The 20791-nt window shown below is 54.2% G+C and overlaps 1 protein-coding gene across 1 annotated transcript in view; it reads left to right on the forward strand.

The window, feature by feature from the left end:
* The first annotated feature begins 226 nt into the window (after positions 1 to 226).
* USP22 (ubiquitin specific peptidase 22) overlaps positions 227 to 20791 on the forward strand; it is a 38502-nt gene continuing 17937 nt past the window's right edge. Inside the window, exons 1-2 of the mRNA XM_062216633.1 lie at positions 227 to 412; positions 16698 to 16830. Of these exons, the coding sequence (XP_062072617.1) occupies positions 242 to 412; positions 16698 to 16830 (304 nt within the window). The 5' untranslated portion in view covers positions 227 to 241. The remainder of the gene's footprint in view (positions 413 to 16697; positions 16831 to 20791) is intronic.

A 20791-nucleotide genomic window follows, 5' to 3' on the forward strand; every position in this document is an offset into this window, starting at 1 on the left:
CCGCCCGCGGCCGGGAGCCCCGCCCCGCCCCGCCCTCCGCAGACCGGGAGAGCGCAGCGCGGGCGGCGCCTGCGTCCGCCGCCTCCCTCGGCGCTCGCGCAGCCGGGTCTTTGTCCGCCCGCGCCGCGACCGCCGCGCTTTGTTCCCCGCGCCCGGGCAGTCCCGCGCCGCGCTGGCGTCGTCCTCGCCCCCATCGCCGCCGCCGCCGCCGCCCCCCGCGCGCGGCCGGGCCTTGCCCCCCATGGTCTCGCGGCCCGAGCCCGAGGGCGAGGCCATGGACGCCGAGCTGGCGGTGGCGCCGCCGGGCTGCTCGCACCTGGGCAGCTTCAAGGTGGACAACTGGAAGCAGAACCTGCGCGCCATCTACCAGTGCTTCGTGTGGAGCGGCACCGCCGAGGCCCGCAAGCGCAAGGTGCGCCCGGAGGCGGCGGGCGCGCGCGCGGGGTCGGCGGGCGCCGTCCGGGGGCGCGGGGGGCCTGGAAACCTCCGGGCCGGCGCGCGCGCCCGTGGGAGGGGGAGGGGTCCCGTGCGTCCCCGGCCCCTCCCCTCTGCCCGAGCTGCGCGCGCAGGGCGGGGCCGGGGGCCGGGCCGCCCGGAGCCCGGGACTGCCGAGACCCCTTTTGCAGGGGGTTTGGGGAGAGCGGGGTGTGCGCGCAGGTGCAGCGGGGCGGCTTGGGGAGGTGTGGGGAGAGCCGGCGCCGGTGGAGGAGGCGGTGCCCGGTGCGGTGTTACCGTGCTGCGGGGTGTGGGCGCAGGTGCGGCGGGGCGGCTTGGGGAGGTGTGGGGAGAGCAGGCGCCCGCCCGGGCGTCACGGTGGAGGAGGCGGTGCCCGGTGCGGTGTTCCTGTGCGCTCCCACGTGCGAGGGAAATCTGGAAACGGTGTTGCTCTTTCTGCTGCTGCTACGCCCCGCTTGCTACCGTGTAGCGTCGTGCTGCGGGTTGCGCTCTCGCTGGGGTTGCGGGGCTCCGGGGTGCTGGCGCTCACCTTGGATCCACGCTGGGATGAGCTGGAGTCGGAGGGGGAACCGATGCTATAAGGAGCAGGGTGCGATCCTTGCCACCGGAGTTGTGCGCCCTACAAACTCAGGGTCTGGTTGAAGTGGGCGTACGGGCAAGGCTGGGCTCTCTGGCCTGGATTCAGACGCGTGGCGTAGGCGGCGCCTGCCCCCTCACCTCTCTTTTGCTGGCGGAGCTTGAGGAAATGGAAGGAGTCGGGTTGAAGCTGTTGCTCGCCTGGCCTGCTTTTTTTGGCTGTCTTCATTTCTGATGGCTCACTTTGGACGCTGCAGCGCGGCGGCGGCGGTGGCTCGCTGGCCCGGGTTTGGGCCCCGGGCGTCCCGCAGCTGCTGTTCTGCCTGCCCGTGCGCGATCAGGGGTGCTCCAGCCCCTCTTGCGTTTGTCTCCGATCTGGGGGAGTCACTTTGTGTCCTGGCCAGACGTTTGTAGTACTCTCTAGGGGCGCCGTCAAGGAAGAGAGAGGGTTGGGGAAGCGGTTCAGCCTGATGATGAGCGCGTGGATCTGCAAGGTTTGGAGAGGGTTCTCGGCAGATTTGCAGGCACGGGTTTCGTTTTCTTTTTAAAAGATGTATTTATCTGAGGGGCAGAGAGAGAGAGAGAGGTCTTCCATCCGCTGGTTCACTCCCTAAATGGCCACAACGACCAGAGCTGTGCCAATCCAAAGCCAGGAGCCAGGAGCTTGTTGCGGGTCTCCCACGGGGCTGCAGGGGTCCCGGGACCCGGGCCATCTTCTTCTACTTTCCCAGCTGCATTAGCGGGGAGCTGGATCGGAAGTGGAGCAGCCAGGACTCCAACCAGCGTCCATATGGGATGCCTGCACTGCAGACTATGGATTCGCTGGCTAGGCCAGAGCGCTGACCCCACATGCTTAGTTTTCCTAATGGAAACTTCACTGTGAAAGAAAATCTTCAACTCAAGTTGTCCTGTTTGTAAACAAACCCAGGTACCTTTGAGACTTGGCACCTAAGATGATTTCTGTAGTTCAACCTGGTTGCAGCTTTCTCATCTAGGGAGAGGCGGGTTGCGGTTTCTGTAATCCAACTTTGGGTTCTTTGGGCAGAACGGGATCAGAGGTGTAACTCGCTGCCCCTGCTAGCCTTCAAAGCTAGTGCAGATGCCTGGCATGGAAGGTAAACCTGTTCCCGTGGTTCAGCCTCTATGGTGTCTGAAAGAAATTAAGGCAACCGTCTTACTCCCTCAGCGTTGGCATGGGAAGATATAGACTGGCAGGAGCTCAGGAGCCTAACAGTTCAGCTGTTTGTTACAACTTACTACAGTCCGTATTGCGTCTTGAAAACACCCACAATGGCCGGCGCCATGGCTTAACAGGCTAATCCTCTGCCTTGCGGCGCCGGCACACCGGGTTCTAGTCCCAGTCGGGGCGCCGGATTCTATACCGGTTGCCCCTCTTCCAGGCCAGCTCTCTGCTATGGCCCGGGAAGGCAGTGGAGGATGGCCCAAGTGCTTGGGCCCTGCACCCACATGGGAGACCAGGAGAAACACCTGGCTCCTGGCTTCGGATCAGCGAGATGCGCTGGCCGCAGCGGCCATTGGAGGGTGAACCAGCGGCAAAAAGGAAGACCTTTCTCTCTGTCTCTCTCTCACTATCCACTCTGCCTGTCAAAAAAAAAAAAAAAAAAGAAAAGAAAAGAAAACACCCACACTGTGGGGCAAAGTGATTTTTAAGATTTATTACAGAGAGAGAGGAAGAAACACATAGAAAGAGAGAAAAATTCCCCTCTTCCAGGCCAGCTCTCTGCTGTGGCCCGGGAGTGCAGTGGAGGATGGCCCAAGTGCTTGGGCCCTGCACCCCATGGGAGACCAGGATAAGCACCTGGCTCCTGCCATCGGAACAGCGCGGTGTGCCGGCCGCAGCGCGCTACCGCGGCGGCCATTAGAGGGTGAACCAACGGCAAAGGAAGACCTTTCTCTCTGTCTCTCTCTCTCTCTGTCCACTCTGCCTGTCAAAAAAAAAAAAAAAAAGAAAAAAAGAAAAAAAAGAAAGAGAGAAAAATCTTGCATCTTCTAGTTCTCTCCCCAGATGGCCACAATGACCAGGGCAGGGCCAGGCCAGAGCCAGGAGCCTCTTCTGGGTCTCCCACATGGGTGCAGGGGCCCAGGAACTTGGGCCATCTTCTACTGCTTTCCCAAGTACATTAGCAGGGGGCTGGATTGGAAGTGAAGTGGTGCAGCCAGGACTCGAACTGGCGCCCATATGGGATGCCAGCTCTCCAGGTGGCAGCTTTACCCGCTACGCCACCACGCTGGGCCCTTCCAGTAATGTTTTCTAAGTAAACATTCCTTTCTCTGACTCTCAAATTTTACAGCACTCCTCCTCAACACAGCCGGTTTTGTAGTTCCGGTAAATTAAGTACTTTTACAAAACACGATTTGCTACTGCTGAACAAGTGTTGTGGTCAAGACTGGTTCCATCTGGGAGGTGTGGCCATTGGAGCCTGATTTGGGCATTTGGGTGAAAACTCTTAGGGACCATTTTGATTTGGGAAAAGGGCTGGAGAGGAAGGAGAATGACCTTACTGAGTGGCTTCTGTTTTTGTTTTCTGCGTTTGCCGTCTTAACGAAGAAAGTCTGGGGTTAGGTGCCTTTTGGCATAAGGATTTGGCTGTACCCCTTCCCGCTCTGACCTAGCTAGGAGTTGCTGGGCCCCCACCCCCCAGGAACGGAGCAGGTGTGACGTAACAGGACAGCCTGGCGATCCCCTTACAGAATGGTCATCTCAAGCAAGACTTTCTGTGGTCTTATCTGGAGGAGCCGTGGGGGCCCAGGGGTCACTATGCCCTGGGCTCTAGGGCTGTGGCACATGCCGCTGCTTGCTGTGTGGAATGGGAGATCCGCTCAGAGGGAGAATGGCCTTTGCATCTGTCTTGAGTCAGGGGCACTTGGGGCGCGTTTCCAGGAACAGGCAGCCAGTGTGGTCAGTGCTGTCGGCACGCTGGGGTCTGAGGTCTTGAGATCTTGTCTTCTCTCCTTCGTGTACGCTTGGAGCAGCAGTGGCCTGGAGGACAGTAGGATAGGCCATGGCATCTGTGTGTGTGCCCAGTTGTACCAGTGACGGGGGCTGGGGATGTAGGGAGGGCACTGCTGACAGCTCTTTCTGGTCTCAGTCATATTTTCATTTTTGGGGTTTCTTTTCTTTTGTTTTACTCGTTTTCCTGCTCTGGCCTTTTTTCTTGTTCTCATTTAAGATTTATTTATTTGAAAGAACTACAGAGAATGGGGGAGAGACAGAGAGAGAGGTCTTCCATAAGCTGGTTCACTCCCCAGATGACCACAACAGCCAGTGAGTGCAGGGGCCCAAGCACTTGGCCATCTTCCACTGCTTTCCCAGGTGTATTAGCAGGGAGCTGGATTGAAAGTGGAGCAGCGGGGACTTGAACCAGCACCCATATGGGATGCCAGCATCATAGGCTGCAGCTTTACCCGCTATGCTCTGATGCCATCCCTGTTTTGTTTTTAAATAGACTTCTTTCTTTAAAATTTTGTTTCTTTGAGGAATTCATTTCTTACTTCATTGGGGAATGGGGGTCTTTCAAACATTGCAAAAATTGTACTATTCATGAGAAGTAGGGGACAGGCCGTTCCAGCTAACGGGTCTATCCAAAAACATAAGCATGTTTCTTTTTTTAATTGAAGTTTTTATTGGGGGATCGTTGTAGATTGACGTGCTGGTTTGAGCCTGTGTATGGTGACATCTTGCAAAACTGTAGTGTGGTATTACAGCCAGAATAGGACACCTGTGTAGTTGTCATTATTTGCGCGCGTGTGTGTGTGTGTATTTAGTTCTATGCAAATGAATGCACTTTTCTCTTAGGACAGTTTTACACTGACAGAAAAGTTAGTGCACTGCCAGTGTTACACCTCAATGCCACCACCCCCAACTTCCCTGATGGCCAGCATGCCAAAGGTCACAACAAAAGTCACAACTCACAGTCATATTGATACATTTTTTAAAGATTGATTTATTTAAGGCTGGCACCGTGGCTTAACAGGCTAATCCTCCGCCTTGCGGCGCCGGCACACCGGGTTCTAGTCCCAGTCGGGGCGCCGGATTCTGTCCTGGTTGCCCCTCTTCCAGTCCAGTTCTCTGCTATGGCCCGGGAAGGCAGTGGAGGATGGCCCAAGTCCTTGGGCCCTGCACCCGCATGGGACACCAGGAGAAGCACCTGGCTCCTGGCTTTGGATCAGCGCAATGCGCCGGCCGCAGCTGCCATTGGAGGATGAACCAACGGCAAAAAGGAAGACCTGTCTCTCTCTCTCACTATCCACTCTGCCTGTCAAAAAAAAAAAAAAAAAAAGATTTATTTGTTTAAAAGTCAGAGTTACACAGAGAGAAGGAGAGGTCTTCTATCTGTTGGTTCACTCTCTGGTTGGCCACAATGGCTGGAGCTGCGCTGACCCAAAGCCAGGAGCTTCTTCTGGGTCTCTCATGCAGGTGCAGGGGCCCAAGGACTTGGGCCATCTTCTGCTGCTTCTTCAGGCCATGGCAGAGAGCTGGATTGGAAGAGGAGCAGCCGGGACTAGAACCGGCATCCATATGGGATGCCGGCACTGCAGGCAGTGGCTTTACCTGCTACGCTGCAGTAGCTTTACCTCCTGTGCCACAGCGCTGGCCCCTAAAGGTTTATTTATTTAATTGAAAGAGTTAAAGACAGAGGGAGAAACAGAGAGACTGATAGACAGATCTTCTATACATGGTTCAATCTCCCAGGGGCTACAACAGCCAGCACTGGGCCAGGCTGAAGCCAGGAGCATCCTCCCTCCCACGTGGGTGCAGGGACCCAAGCACTTGAGCCATCTTCCACTGTTTCCCAGGCACATTAGCAGGGAGCCGGGTCGGAAGTGGAGCAGCTCTGATTGGAACTAGTGCCCGTGTGGGATGCTGGCACTGCAGGCTGCAGCTTTACCAGCTATGCCACAGCACTGGCCTTGAAATTTTGATACTTTGGGTTATAACCCAGCAGTGCGTCCTCTCTTTCATTGCTCGGATTGTTCATGCTTCAGCCATCGGGAGCTCTCCTGGTTGGTGGCTGTGTGCCCTTGACGTACTCACATCAACTGGTTGTTTTGAGCCCTTCCTTGCTTTCCGGCCTAGGCGTGTGGTCCTTGAAGGATCCCAGGTTCCTGTTCCTGGAGCGTGCAATTGGAGACCAAGATCTAGGCACTGGGTGGCTCTAACTTCAGGGTGTGGTGACATTTCAGCCCCCTCAGGGACAGAGCTGAGAAATGTGCACACCCAGGTTTGTTATACGTGGGGTCTTCAAAAAGTTCATGGAGAATATGTTTGGAAAAAATTGCATGAATTTCAGATTTGTTGACATTAAAATATGCAACATGAAAATGTATACCAAACTTGATGGACTGTCAAGATTTTTTTTTTCTTTCATTTTTTGGCACCAAAATAAGCTTCATTTTCTGTTTGTTTATTTTGTTTGAAAGGCAAAGCAGCAGAGGGAGATGTGATGCAAGCCTGGGTATCTAAGTTTTTACCCCAGGTTCCTGCCTCACACAGAGGAGGGAATTCTCAGTGCTCCACACAGAGAACTACCCATTACAGTGGCCGGAGGGTTGCCCATGGGAGAAAGAGGAGAGCTAGCTGTGCCTCTACGTGTGGTCCATGGCGAAGAGAGCTCGACTCCCTCTGTTCTCTTCCTCTTTTATGAGGCAGGGGTTGGGGTCTTAGCATGTGCCCGTGTCCCTGATGGGACAGGTGCACCCTGGGAAGGTGGGCAAATCAAGCTGACAGTTAAAGAGATAGGGTTAGGGCTGGCATTGTGGTATAGCGGGTTAAGCCGCCATCTGCAGCGCTGGCATCCCATATGGGCGCCAGTTTGCGTCCCAGCTGCTCCACTTCTGATCCAGATCTTATCTATGGCCCAGGAAAGCAGCGGAAATGGGCCCAAGTCCCTGGACTCCTGCACCTTTGTGGGAGACCTGGAAGAAGCTCCTGGCTTCAGCCTGGCCCAGCCCAGTTGTTTTGGCCATTTGGGGAATGAACCAGCAGATGGAAGATCTCTCTCCCTCTAACTCTTTTCAAATAATAAATAAGTCTTTAAAGAGATAGGGTTATGTTGCAGGGCTGCAAGAATTCCAGCTCACCTAAGCTTTAACTAACTGCCCGTGTCAGAGACATGCCGTCTGGAGCTCCCAGTTCACTTCCCTAATGCCTGCAACAGCTGGGGCTGGGCCAGGGTGAAGCCAGGAGCCCAGAACTTTATCTTGTTCTGTGTGCATGGCAGGGACCCAAGCACCTGAGCCATTACCTGCTGCCTCCCAGGGTGGGCATTAACAGGCAGCCGCATTGGAAGCGAGTGCAGAGTGAGACCCAGGCATTCTTACAAGTCTGCAGGCCTCAGGTGCTGAGTGGAATGCCTGCCCTAACTTCATTTAATTCCGTTTTCCACAATCTTTTTGAGGTGCCCTCCTGTGTCCATCCAGCTTCCTTTAAGCTAATGGGATCTCCCCAAGTCCCCCAGTGTGGCACAGACCATTCTGGCTGTCCCCCTGGGCCTTTTCTTGGAGAGAGGGACTTGGCTCCCCCCACACCTGTGCACTGCACAGGTACATAGGTGTGGGCCGTGTTACCTGGGCTGCTGAGAACAGCACTTGGGCATCATCAACGTGCCTTTGCTCTCGGCCTGCTCATCGCCCGGCTCCTCAGCTACCTCGCCCTGTCACCCCCGGCGCCCCGACCCTCTCAGCAGTCACAGCTCTGCACCTGTTAAGGTTTGCTGTCAGTTCTGTGAAACGCGGGGGATCCTGACAGACGCTCCCACCAGCGTATTGCTAGCAGAACAGTTTCACTGCCCCAAGAGACCAGGTGCCCATCACCCCTGAGCCCTGCCTAGCCCCTGGCAGCTGCTGCTCCGTTCTCCATCTCCGTGGGCTTGCCTGAGCCAGGATCTTGCGGAGTTGGGTTCCTGTGGTCCCCAGCTGCTTGTTGTTGAATGGTCTCTCTCTCTCTCTCTCTCTCTCTCTCTTTTAAAGATCTGTTTACTCATCTGAAAGGCAGAGAGAGAAGAACCGATTGATCTAACTTCTGTCTGCTGGTTCTGTCGCAATGGCCAGAGCTGGGCAAGGCTAAACCCACGAGCTGGGAACTCCATCCTCCCACATGGGTTGCAGGGGCCTAAGTACTGTGGCCATCTTCTGCTGCTTTCCCAGGTACATTAGCAGGAAGCAGAGCAGCCAGGACTTGAACTGGCACACCAATATGGAATGCGAGCTTTGTAAATGTTGGCTTACAAAGTGCCAACAACCAGTGCCACAACACTGTCCCGAACAGCATTTTTTTAAAATTAATTTGTTTGAAAGGCAGTGTTAGAGAGAGATCTTCCATCTGCTGGTTCACTCCCCAAATGCTTACTAGGGTTGAGTCAAGCCAAAGCTAGGAGCCAAGAGCTCCATCTGGTTCTCCTTTGTGGCTACAGGAGACCACGTACTCTGGTCATCTTCATTTGCTTTCCTAGGTGCATTAGCAGGGAGCAGGATTGGAAGTGGAGCAGTCAGGAACTGAACTGGCAATATGGGATGCCAGCACTGTAGACAGTGGGGTTAACCTGCAGCGCCATAGTGCCGGCCCCTGGACGGTTTCTTTTTAAACATTTTTTTTTTAATTTATTTTTGTTTGAAAGGTCTTTCTTCCACTGGCTTACTCCCCAGATACAGTAGATGGGGCTGGGTCAGGCCAAAGTCAGGAGCCCGGAGCTCAATCCATGTGGGGGGTTGGGGATTCAAGTACTTGAGCCATACCTCTGCCTCCCAGGGTGTGCAACAGCAGGAACTTGGACCTGATGCAGAGGAGCTGGGACTTGAATCTGACCTCCAATATGGTGTGCAGATGTCCCAGGCAAACGTCCCAGACAGTGTTGTACCGGACTCCTGCCCCAGCCTGCAACCTTTGGAGACTGGCTTCTGTCATGTAACCATGTGCATTGCATGGATTGGTAGCTCTTTCTTTTCATAATTGAATAGAATTCTGTCCTATGGCTGTATTGATTCTTTTTTTTTTTTTTTAACTAATTTATTTGGAAGGCAGGGGAGGGGGAGAGATTGCTCTTCCATCTGCTAGTTCACTCTGCAAATGGCTGTAACTATCAGGGCTGGGCCAGGCTGAAGCCAGAAGCCAGGAACTCCATCTGGGTCTGCCAGGTGGGTGGCAGGGACCCAGGCGCTTGGGCCATCCTCCACTGCTTTCCCGGGTGGGTCAGCAGGGAGCTGGATCCGAGCTGGCAGCCTCACCTGCTGCACCACAAAGCGGCCCCCGTGTGGAAGTTTGTTACATCTCTGCAGGTTCTCTCTTCACCCATTTATTTCTCTAGTACTTTTTTTTTTTTTCCTGACAGTTTATCTCTGAAGAGCTAGGGCCTTTTGAGTTGTTGACTTTCCCATAGTCTGGATTTTGCTGATGGCACTCACGCTGCAAGTTCAAAATGTATTTTTTTAAGTTTTATTTATTTATTTATTTGAAAAGCAGAGTGACAGAGAAGAAATCTTCCATCTGTAGGTTCTCTCCCCAGCTGGCCACAACAGCCAGGGCTGGGTTAGGCCAAAGCCAGGGGACTCTGTGGGTGGCAGGGACCCATGTACTTGGGCCATCTTCCACTGCTTTCCCAGGCCATAGCAAAGAGCTGGAATGGAAGTGGAGCAGCCGGAACTCAAACCGGTGCCCATATGGGATCCTGGCACTGCAGGCAGCAACCCAACCTACTATGCCTCGGCGCTGGCCCTGGAAGTGATCTTGACTCGTGTTAGCTGGTGCTTGTAGCAGAGGGTGTCTAAGAGATCTGAACAGGAGTGGGGGTCAGGGAGTTGTGCTGCTACTGCTAAGAGCAAGTGGGGAAAGCAAGGGTAAAACGGGGCTTTGGGAGAATCTGGTTGCCCCCTATACACGCGTCAGGGACAGCTGGGAGGCAAGCGCCAGTTGGGAGGACGCAGAATGGAGTTCTGTGCCTGGGGATTTTGCCCCAGCCCACGTCTGCCCAGGTGTGAGACCCCGGGCTCCTTTGTCATCTCCCAGGTACGATCAGAGCACTTTTCATTCTCTGAGCTTTTTAGGTCTCAGGAGCCCCTGTCCTCCATACCTGTGCTTTGGTTCTCTCTGGAGCCCTGCAGCCCAGTCTCCTGAGCTGGCACATGACAGACAGCTCTGGGCCTCCTGGGTTCATGCTGCCCAAGATCGCCTGGGTTCATGCTGCCCAAGATCGCCGTGACTTGGACAGTGGAACTGAGTGAATCTTAGCATCTGTTTAAGGCGCCGGTGTCATGGTACGGCGGGTTTAAGTCACTGCCTGTGATGCCGGTGTCCCTTAGGAGTCCCGGCTGCTCCACTTCCCATCCAGCTCCCTGCTAATGTACCTGGGAAGGCAGTGGAAGATGGCCCAAGTGCTTAGAGTTCCAGGCTCTAGCCCAACCAGAAACAAGATTAATTGACATCTCTCTCTCTCTCTCTCCCTCTCTCTCTCTCTCTCCCTCTCTCTCTCTCTCGCATACGCACACACACTCATCTCCCCCCACTCTCTAACTCTGCCTGTCAAATAAATAAAATCTGTTTTAAAAAGATTGTTTTAGCTCTGAGAGTCAGAGACAAAGGTCTGGCTTAGGAGGTTTCTGAGGTTGGGGGGTTTAGTTTTTCAGAAAATGTTCTTAGCTCTTTCTGGTGGCACAGGTGTGTGTGTGGAAAGTGGGATTTTTATGCCTGTCCCTTCACGTGCATCAGAGCTCATGGTGGGAGGCAAGCACGCGGAGCTCTTGAGAAAGTGGCTGGAGAGGGTGCAGTCTCGCTGGATCCGCCGTGGTTGGGTCGTGGGCATGTGAGTAGGGTGCCTCGGCTCTCAGGCTGCCGCGACACGCCTGCCCGCCTTGCACGTTGCACTTGGAATCCCCTGCACTGAGTCAGCCACACGTTTTCTATTTGGAGGGCTGTGCGCCTCCTGCCGCCTCCCCTCCCTTCTCGGAAGAAGCCGCGCGTGAAGGAGATGAGAGAGGCTGGGATACGCAAAGGGAATTCCTAAATATTGGAGCTGAAAGGCTGGGCTGCGGGTATGTTCCGTGCACACTGTGACAGACAGATCACAACCCTCCTGTGCCTGCCGCGTGCCGGTCCCGCTTCTGCTGCAGGGTTTACTTGCGGGCGCCTGAATCTACTTGAATTCATTCAGAGGAGAAAGAGCATTTTGACTTGTTTTTATTTATTTTTCTTTTGAAGATTTATTTATTTATTCGAAAGTCAGGTTACACAGAGAGAGGAGAGAGAGAGAGGTCTTCCATCCGATGGGTCACTCCCCAGTTGGCCACAACTGCTGGAACAGTGGCCGATCCGAAGCCAGGAGGCAGGAGCTTCTTCCGGGTCTCCCACGTGGGCTCAGGGGCCCAAGGACTTGGGCCATCTTCCACTGCTTTCGGAAGAGTTAGGCAGAGAGGGAGAGAGAGAGATCTTCCATCCAATGGTTCACTCCCCAGATAGCCGCAACAGCCAGAGCTGTGCCGATCTGAAGCCAGGAGCCAGGAGCCTCTTCCCAGTCTCCCACATGGGTGCAGGGGCCCAAGGACTTGGGCTATCTTCCACTGCTTTCCCAGGCTATAGCAGAGAGCTGGACAGGAAGTAGAGCAGCCGGGTCTCGAACCGGTGTCCATATGGGATGCCGGCGCTTCAGGCCAGGGTGTTAACCCCCTGTGCCACAGTGCCAGCCCCTGATATAAACATTTATTACTTTTTAAAAAAAATTTGAAAGGCAGAGTTGAGGGTAGGGGCTTTCAAAAGGAAAGTTAGAGGTCTGGTGCTATGATGCAGCGATTAAAGCCACCACCTGCAGTGCCTGCATCCCCTGTGAGCATTGGTGTGAGACCCAGCTGCCCCACTTCAGTATATCTCCCTGCTAATGTGCCTGGGAAAGCAACAGATGATGGCCCAAGTGCTTGGGCCCCTGCACCCACGTGGGAGACCCAGAAGAAGCTCCTGGCTTTGGTCTGGCCCAGCCCCATCCTTTGCAGCCATTTGGGGAGTGAACAAGCAGAGGGAAGATTCTCTCTCTCTCTTTCTCTCTCTCTCTCTAGCTCTGCTTTTCAAAAAAGTAAATCTTAACTTATTTTTTTTTAAGGGCCCTCCAAGGACAACACAGAAAAAGAACAATATGGCATAATCAGTACCTTTGTGCACATGCATAACCTTATAACAACCTATAGCAACCCTGTATCCTTAAATACCCAATGGGAGCGTCTGTAACCATGTAAGGGAGACAGAGAAGCTAAGATTGTATGTAAGGCAGTGCCCCGCTTTGTTTGGGGTTCAGTCTTTGAATGTTATTCACTGGGCCCTTGTCAACAGACATAAACAGTGCTTCTGATACTGAAATTTGACCCCTTAAAAACATATCGGAATGGGGCCACTTAAAGTTCCCCAGAAGTCCCACGTGGAGTGCCACACGTTATCAAAATTTGGGGTACCATACAATATCACCATATGCTTATTAATAAATCCCCAATACTAATAAGCCCAAGTGGGTTCTTGCCTAATATTTAGAGAAGAATTCTGAATATCGGCACAGATAAACGAGGCGGCATGGTACATTTTAAGCTTTTATTTAGTGTGAAAGATGCATGGGCGAGTGAAGGCTTTGGTTCAGTCTAAGGAGAAGGGACCATCTGGAAATTGGGGTAGAGTCCATACCAAGCAGAGAGCAGGCCAAAAACCATGTGCAGCAAGCGCCTTGAGCTGCTGTCCACCGCTTACCACCGGCAGCCAAGCAGAGGCAGAGAGCCTTTTGGGACGCACCTCCCTTTTACATATCTCTCACAGGGGAGTGGTTACATGGTCTAGTGGGCAAGTGTGCGCTCAGGTATGGTCAGGTAGGGCGTGATGTCACACAGGAGCGTGGCGAAGGCGTGGTCTTCCAGCTCACAAACCTAATCAGTTTTAGCCTCTATGCCTGTCTACTTCACTTCCTGCTATGAGCCTCCTTGTCTCTCTGTCCAAGAACCCCACAATGGCCTGGGCCGGGGCAGGCCGAAGTCAGAAGCTTCTTTCGGGTCTCCCGCATGGGTGCAGGGGCCCAAGGACTTAGGCCATCTTCCACTGCTTTTCCAGACCACAGAAGAGAGCTGGATCGGAAGTGAAGCAGCTGGGACTCGAACCCATATGGGATGCTGGTGTCACAGGCGGCGGCTTAACCCACAATGTCTGTGCGAGAAGATTGTGGTTAATATAGAAGTCATGGCAGGGGCTGCAGGAGCGAGCGGTCACTTGCAGGAACGTGCCTGGGGGTGTGGAGAAGCGTTTTGCCCTGTAGACCCGGGCACGTTGCCACGGCCTTGATGGGAGGCTGTTAGAGCAAGACCAACAAAGGACCAGGCTTCCCACTGCCCACGAGGCCTCTCCCATGGCAGAAGCTGCTGGCCAGGAAGCTGTCTGCTGTGTGAGACCTGGGCCCCTCTGTGGGGTCCATTTCAGCACTGAGGATTCTCTCCGCTCGGATCCCTGCCCCTGCGTCTCGGGGGTTTGCCTTCTGACTTAGGACGTCGGTAGTTTGCAGTGAGAACCATGGCTAAGGTGCATCATGTGTTGGTGTCCCTGTGGCTGCCGTGACAAGTGACCACAGGGTGTATTCTGTGCAGCTCTGAGGCCAGGCATCTCCCAGCTCGGAGCAGCCAGCACTTGAACTGGCACTCAGATATGCAACGTGTGTGTCCCAGACAGGGGCTTAGCCTGCCACGTGACAATGCCAGTCACTGATCCTGGCCTTTTCCGGGAGCTGGAAGACTTGCAGACCACCTGCAGGCCCTGCCGCCACCCTCCTGGGGTCTTCCATCTGGGCCTGATCTCTCAAGGACCCCTGTGGTGGCAGTCGGGGCCCTGACTTCATGACACAGTTAGTTGTTCCCAGACAGGGCAGTGTTCACAAGTTCTGCCTTTGTGTAGACACCGTGGGCCCAGGTGTCAGTGCTACATGGCCAGTCCCAGGGATCTCGTGGTGTTCAAGGTTAGCAACTCTGCTTCCCAGAGGGAGGTCAGCTGCCATGGCAAACAAACGCAGAAAACTGTGCTGTGCGGTGCTTAAGGAAAACGAAACCTCAACATTCCGCACCTCGGTTGCACCGGCCTCCTCCTAGGATGCGGCTCTTCCATTGACTGGTTCACTCCCCAAATATAGGCAATGCCTGGGCTGGCCCAGGCTGAAGCTGGGAGCCTGGAACTCCATCCAGGTCTCCCATGTGGGTGCAGGGGCCCACTGCCTTCCTAGGTGCGTTAGCAGGGAGCTGTATTGGGAGTGGAGCAGCCAGGATTGGAGCTGGCACAGGTGGCTTAACCCACTGCACCACGACACATTACCCCCTCTGTTTTCAGTGTCTTGAAACCTAGGAGTGGAATTGTGGGGCTGTGGAGCGTTTATTCTGTTTCTTTTCTTTTTTTAAAAAAAATATTTATTTCGAGAGACAGTAACAGAGGAAGAGGCAGAGAGAGAGATCTTCCATTTGCTGGTTCACTCCCTTAATGGCCGTGGAAGCCAGAGCTGCGATCCGGAGCCAGGAGCTTCCTCTTAGTCTCCCACGTAGGTGCAGGGGCCCAAGGACTTGGGCATCTTCCACTGCTTTCCCAGGCCACAGAGAGAGCTGGTTTGGAAGTGGAGCAGCCAGGACTTGAACCAGCACCCGTGTAGGATGCTGGCACCACAGGTAGAGGCTTTAGCCGATTGTCCCACAGTGCCAGCCCCTATTCTGTTTCACAGTGGTTTTGAAAAGAAGCAGTGTTGAAATCAGTGTCCTCCACCCTCACCTAGATTTGGCGGGTTTTAGATTTTGCCCCCTGGTCTGTGAGCCACGTGCCTTTCTCCAGAGCCAGCTGACAGTGGGCTGCATTTGCCCCGAGGACACTTCCACGGAACCACAGCTCATGCCCCACGCTCGAGGCTCAGTTTAATACAACAGTGCCATCTGCCGTGTAGTCTATTTTTAATCTTTTTTTTCTTTTTAGAGATGTATTTGTTAATTTGAAAGGTAGAGTTAGGGAGGGAGGGAGAGGTCTTCCATCCGCTGGTTCACTATCCAAATGGCAGCAATGGCTGGAGCTGGAGCTGGATTAGGTTGAAGCCAGGAGCTTCTTCTGGGTCTCCCACGTAGGTGCAGGGGCCCAAGGACTTGGGCCATCCTCTGCTGCACATTAGTAGGGAGCTGGATCGGAAGTAAAGCAGCCACTTGAAGTGGCACCCATGTGGGATGCTGGCACTGCAGGAAGAGGCTTAACCTACTATGCCATGGTGCCGCTGGGCCAGACTGCAGCCAGGATCCAGGAAATCAGCCCAGGTTTCCCACGTGAGTGGCAGGGACCTAGTCCCTGAGCTGTTGATTGCTGCTCTCCAGCGTGTGCTTTGGCTGGAGGCTGGATCGGAAGCACAGTAGCCAGGACTGAAGTCCAGGAGCACTGGGGAGGGAACGCAGGCATCGCAGGCAGTGTCCGAGCTGCACCAGACGCCCGCCCCCTTGTCCCCCTTTGTGCTGAGACGACACTCGGTTGTGCGATGCTTCAACGTGTTCATCCCTTGGTGGGTATGTGGGCTGCTTCAGTGCTTTGACTGTCAGGAACGATCCACTATGTAAACCCAGTGACTCGCATCCATTGGTGATCTGTGCCTGAATCAGTTGTTTCTGGGAAGACTAAGAAGGTTTTGAGGCAGCGTTGCGGCGTGGCGGGTTAAGCTGCAGCTTGCGGCACCAATGTTCTGTCTCAGCGCTGGTTTGAGCCCCAGGTGCTCTTCTGGTCCAGCTCCCTGCTAAGGTGCCTGGGAAAGCAGCAGCTGGTGACCCATGTGTTTAGACCCCTTCCACCCACGTAAGAGACCTGGATGGAGTTCCAGGCTCCTGGCGGCTATTTGGAGAATGAACCAGCTGATGGAAGATATCTCTTACTGTGTTTGTCACTCTTCCAAATAAATGAATCTTTTTTTTTCCTAAAGACTTATTTTTTATTTATTTGAAAAGCAGAGAAAAACTCTTCCATTTGCTGGTTTATCCCCCAAATGGCCTCAGGGGCTGGGGGTGGGCCAGGATGAAACCAGAAACCAGGAGCTTCTGCCAAGTCTCCCACATGGGTGCAGGGCCCAAGCACTCGGGCCATCTTCCACTGCCTTCCCAGGCCATTAGCAGGGAGCTGGATCAGATGTGGAGCAACCGGGACTTGAACCAGTGCTTTACCCGCTACGTCACAGCGCTCGCCCATAAATCTTTCTGTAAAATGAATGTCTGAATAGTTGTCATTCCTACTATATTTATTAGAGAGACTTCTGTGTGTGTGTGTGCGCATACTTGGAACTGCTGTCAGCGTGGACTCGGGGTTTTTATTGAGTATAAGTAGGTCATTGTTCTGAGAGTCGCCTGGCGATGTCCTGCCCGGCGTCCTCACCCTGTGGTGCTGAGCCTGCCTTGTCCTTGGGGTCTGAGCATGGAAGGCGGCTGTCCCGTGCCTGTCTCCCTTTCTGCAGCCTGGATTATCCCAGCACGTCCAGAGCACCCTGGCATGAGCCGCTGTGCTGCAGGGGGTGACCGCAGGCCAGAGGCACCCCGTGAGCTCTCGGGGGCCAGGGACGGGCACTGGACACAGCCCAATGGCTTGGGGCTTGGCTGGGTGTCCCCTGTCGGTCGCTTGCTAGTTCTCTTTCTCTGCATTGCAGGCCAAGTCCTGTGTCTGTCACGTCTGCGGCGTCCACCTGAACAGGCTGCACTCCTGCCTCTACTGCGTCTTCTTCGGCTGCTTCACCAAGAAGCACATCCACGAGCACGCCAAGTCCAAGCGGCACAACCTGGGTGAGCGCCTCCCGCCGCGGGGCTGGCTTTGCAGTTCACGCTTCCCGCCCCGCACCCCGCCTCTGACCCCACAGGACTCGTGCAGGAGCAGGCGTCCAGCCGGCTGGCCTGTCAAGATTCCCAGCCTGAGAGAGAACAAGGGGAGTGGGGTGTCTTCCATCATGGGCTCCCTCCCCAAATGACCACAACAGCCAGAGTTGAGCCAAGTCGAAGCCAGGAGCCAGGAACTCCTCCTGGGTCTCCCATGCGGGTGCAGGAGCCCAAGCATTTGGGCCATCTTCCACTGCTTTCTCAGGTACATTAGCAGGGAGCTGCCTTGGAAGTGGAGCAGTTGGGACTCGAACCAGGCCCTGAAACATGAGATGCATCCACATTGCAGCTTAACCCGCTGGCCCAAATCTATCTCACATACTTAAAAATTCCAACCAGGGGCCAGCGCCGCAGCTCACTAGGCTAATCCTCCACCTGCGGCGCTGGTACCCCGGGTTCTAGTCCCAGTTGGGTCGCCAGATTCTGTCCCGGTTGCTCCTCTTCCAGTCCAGCTCTCTGCTGTGGCCTGGGAAAGCAGCAGAGGATGGCCCAAGTGCTTGGGACCCTGCATCTGCACAGGAGATCTGCAAGAAGTTCCTGGCTCCTGACTTTGGATCAGCATAGCTCTGGCTGTTGCAGCCAATTGGGAAGTGAACCAGCAGATGGAAGACCTCACTCTCTTTCTCTCTCTGTTTCTGCCTCTCCTTCTCTCTCTGTGTAACTCTGACTTTTAAATTTATTTACAAAAATTTTATTTATTTACAAGGCTGAGCAACAGGGGGGTGGGGAGGAGAGATCTTCCATCCGCTGGTTCATTCCCCACATGGCTGCAATAGCCAGGGTTGGGCCAGGCAGGAGCCAGGAGCCAGGAGCTCCATCTGGGTCTCCCATGTGGGTGCAGGAGCCCAAGCACCTGGGCCGTCGTCCACTGTTTTCCCAGCTGCATTAGCAGGGAGCTGGATCGGAAGCGGAGCTGCTGGAACTCAAACTGGATGCCAGCATCACAAGCAGATGCTCCACCCGCTATGTGCCAGTGCCAGCTGCCAGTGCCAACCTCTTAGGTTGAGTAATTACGGGGGAGGCACCCTGGGGCAGTGATGGCGTCCTGTGGTTTCCACCCTGTGTGGCTGTTTCCTGTCTCGTCTGAGTCCCGGCAGTCCAATCCACTCTCGGGCCTGGGCTGCCACTTGGTGTGGTGGAACGGCCACAGCAGGTGGGCTGTGGATTGGGACTTAGCGTTATCTGCAGCTTCTCACTGCCGCCACAGCTGTGTACAGAAACCACCGTGGAGGTGTGCGCTGTGTGCTCACTTTGACAGCCCTGTTGGTCGGCGGTGCCTTTGAAGTTTGCTTTAAGAAAGCAGAAGCTGTGGCCAGCGTCCCTCATGGGCGCCGGTTCCAGTCCTGGCTGCTCCACTTCAGATCCAACTCCCTGCTGCTAGTGCACCTAGAAAAGCAGAAGATGGCCCAGGTGCTTGGACCCCTGCTCCCATGTAGGAGACCCGGAGGAAGCTCCTGGCTCCTGGATTCAGCCTGACCCTGCCCCAGCTGCTGCAGCCATGTGGGGAGTGAACCAGTGGATGGAAGATTTCTCTCTCTCTCTCTAATTGCCTTTCAAATAAATAAATAAATAAATCTTTAAAAATTAAAAAAAAAAGCAGAAGCCTGAAATGGGAAGCAGGAGCAGCTCTCTGCTATGATAGAGTTCCTGAGCCTCTTAAAGAGTGTGTGTATGTGTGTAGGGGTGTGAGTGTGCGGTAGGGGTAGGGGTAGGTGTGTGTGTATGTGTAAAAATGTGTGTGTAGGGCTGTGTGTGGCTGGGTAGGTGTAGGGATGTGTAGGTATGTGTATATACAGGGGTAGATGTAGGTGTAAGGATGTGTTTGTAGGTGTGTGTGTATAGGTGTGGGTGTGTACAAGGGTATGTTTAGGTGTGTGTGTGTACAGGGGTACATGTAGGTTTAAGAGTGTATGTAGGGATGTATGGGTGTAGGGGCATGTGTGTAGGTCTGGGGGCATGTCTACGGGTGTGTAGGGATGTGTGAAAGTATAGGTATAGGTGTATGAGTGCGTTCAAGGGTGTGTGTAGGTGTAGGGATGTGTGTGTGTAGGTATAGGGTTGTGATAAGGGTTTATGGGGGTATAAGTGTGTGTAGGGATATGTAGGTGTGTGTAGATATAGGGGATGTGTCTTTAGGGGTGCATAGGGATGTGTGAAAGTATGTGTGAGTGTATAGATGTAGGGGTATGTAGGCATAGGTGTGTGTGTACAGGGGTGTGAAAGTGGGTATAGGTGTAGGGGTGTGTATGTGTACAAGGGTGTGTATAGGTATAGATGTGTGTGTAGGTATAGGTGTAGGGGTGTGTGTAGTATAGGGGTATGTAGGTATAGGTGTGTGTAGGTATAGGTGTGCATAGGTGTAGAGGTGTGTGTAGGTATAGGGGTATGTGTAGGTATGGGTGTATGTGTAGGTACAGATGTGTGTGTAGGTATGGTGTGCGTAGGTATAGCAGTGTGTGTGTAGGTATAGATGTGTGTTAGGTATAGGTGTGTGTGTGTAGGTGTAGGGGTGTGTGTGTAGGTATGGGTGTGTGTTAGGCATAGGTATGTGTGTGTAGGTATAGTTGTGTGTGTGTAGGTATGGGTGTGTGTGTAGGTATCGGTTGGGATCATGGTTGCTTGTCTGTTATGATGCGTGCACACTCGGGAACACGACAGTGCCTGCCCCTTGTGTTCCGCGCTCCTTCGTTGGGGTCATCCTCGTCCCCTCTTATATTTTTTTTGAGGAACAATTTTCCCTTTCACTTCAGAACCACTTTATAGGATGAAGTAGATAATCTGAAATCTATTTCGGTAATTTTCCCTTACTGATCTTTCTGTGAGGAAGAGCAAGCTCAGTGTAGATTTAATTATGTTTTTGAAAGTTAGAGTTGCAGAGAGGGAAAGAGAGATCTTCCACCTGCTGGTTCACTCCCCAGATGGCCGTAACGGTGGGTGCTGGGCCAGACTGGAGCCAGGAGCTTCATCCAGGCCTCAAATGTGGGTGACGGGCCCAGACACATCTGCTGCTGCTTTCCCCCAGGGAGCTGGATTGGAAGTGGAGCAGCTGGACACAGACCAGCGCCTATGTGGGTGGGATGCCAGTTTTGCAGGCAGTGGCTTTACCTGCTATGCCACCACGCTGGCCCCGATTGTGTATTGGTTGTTTTTGGTATTTTTAAAAATTTATTTTATTTATTTGAAAGGCAGAGCCACAGAGAGGAGAGAGAAAGGGAGAGACCCTCCATCCACTGGTTCACTCCCCAGATGGCCAAAACCACCAGGGCCTGGCCAGGCGGAAGCCAGGAGCCTCCTCCAGGTCCCCTACATGGGTGCAGGGGCCCAAACACCTGGGCCATCTTCCACTGCTTTTCCAGGCCATTAGCAGGGAGCTGGACTGGAAGTGGAGCAGCCGGGACCCAGACTGGTGCCCACGTGTTTCTGTGTCCCGTCATCCTGCTGGGTTGACTGGTTTTCCTCTGTCCCATCATCCTGCTGGGTTGACTGGTTTTCCTCTGTCCCATCATCCTGCTGGGTTGACTGGTTTTCCTCTGTCCTATCATCCTGCTGGGTTGACTGGTTTTCCTGTGCCCCATCATCCTGCTGGTTGATTGGTTTTCCTGTGTTCCAGGAATGAATCCTGCTGGGCCTTAGGGTGCTTGAAGGTGCTGCTGACTCCGTTGCTGGTGTTTTGGGGACTGCTGGCTCTGTGTTTGTGGGGGGCGGGGGCGTTAGCTGTGGGCTTCCTGTGGTGTCTTTCTCTGGCTCTGTCCTCACAGGCTGGGGTAGGCAGTGCCTGGCTGGGAAGAGCTCAGGGAGGGCTGGTGCTGACTGCTCTTGGCGGTCAGGAGTCGTGGGTGCAGCCACATGGCTCTGGGTCCCGACGCTGACC

The sequence above is a fragment of the Lepus europaeus genome, chromosome 18 (genome assembly GCF_033115175.1).
Source record: "Lepus europaeus isolate LE1 chromosome 18, mLepTim1.pri, whole genome shotgun sequence".
NCBI lineage: Eukaryota > Metazoa > Chordata > Mammalia > Lagomorpha > Leporidae > Lepus > Lepus europaeus.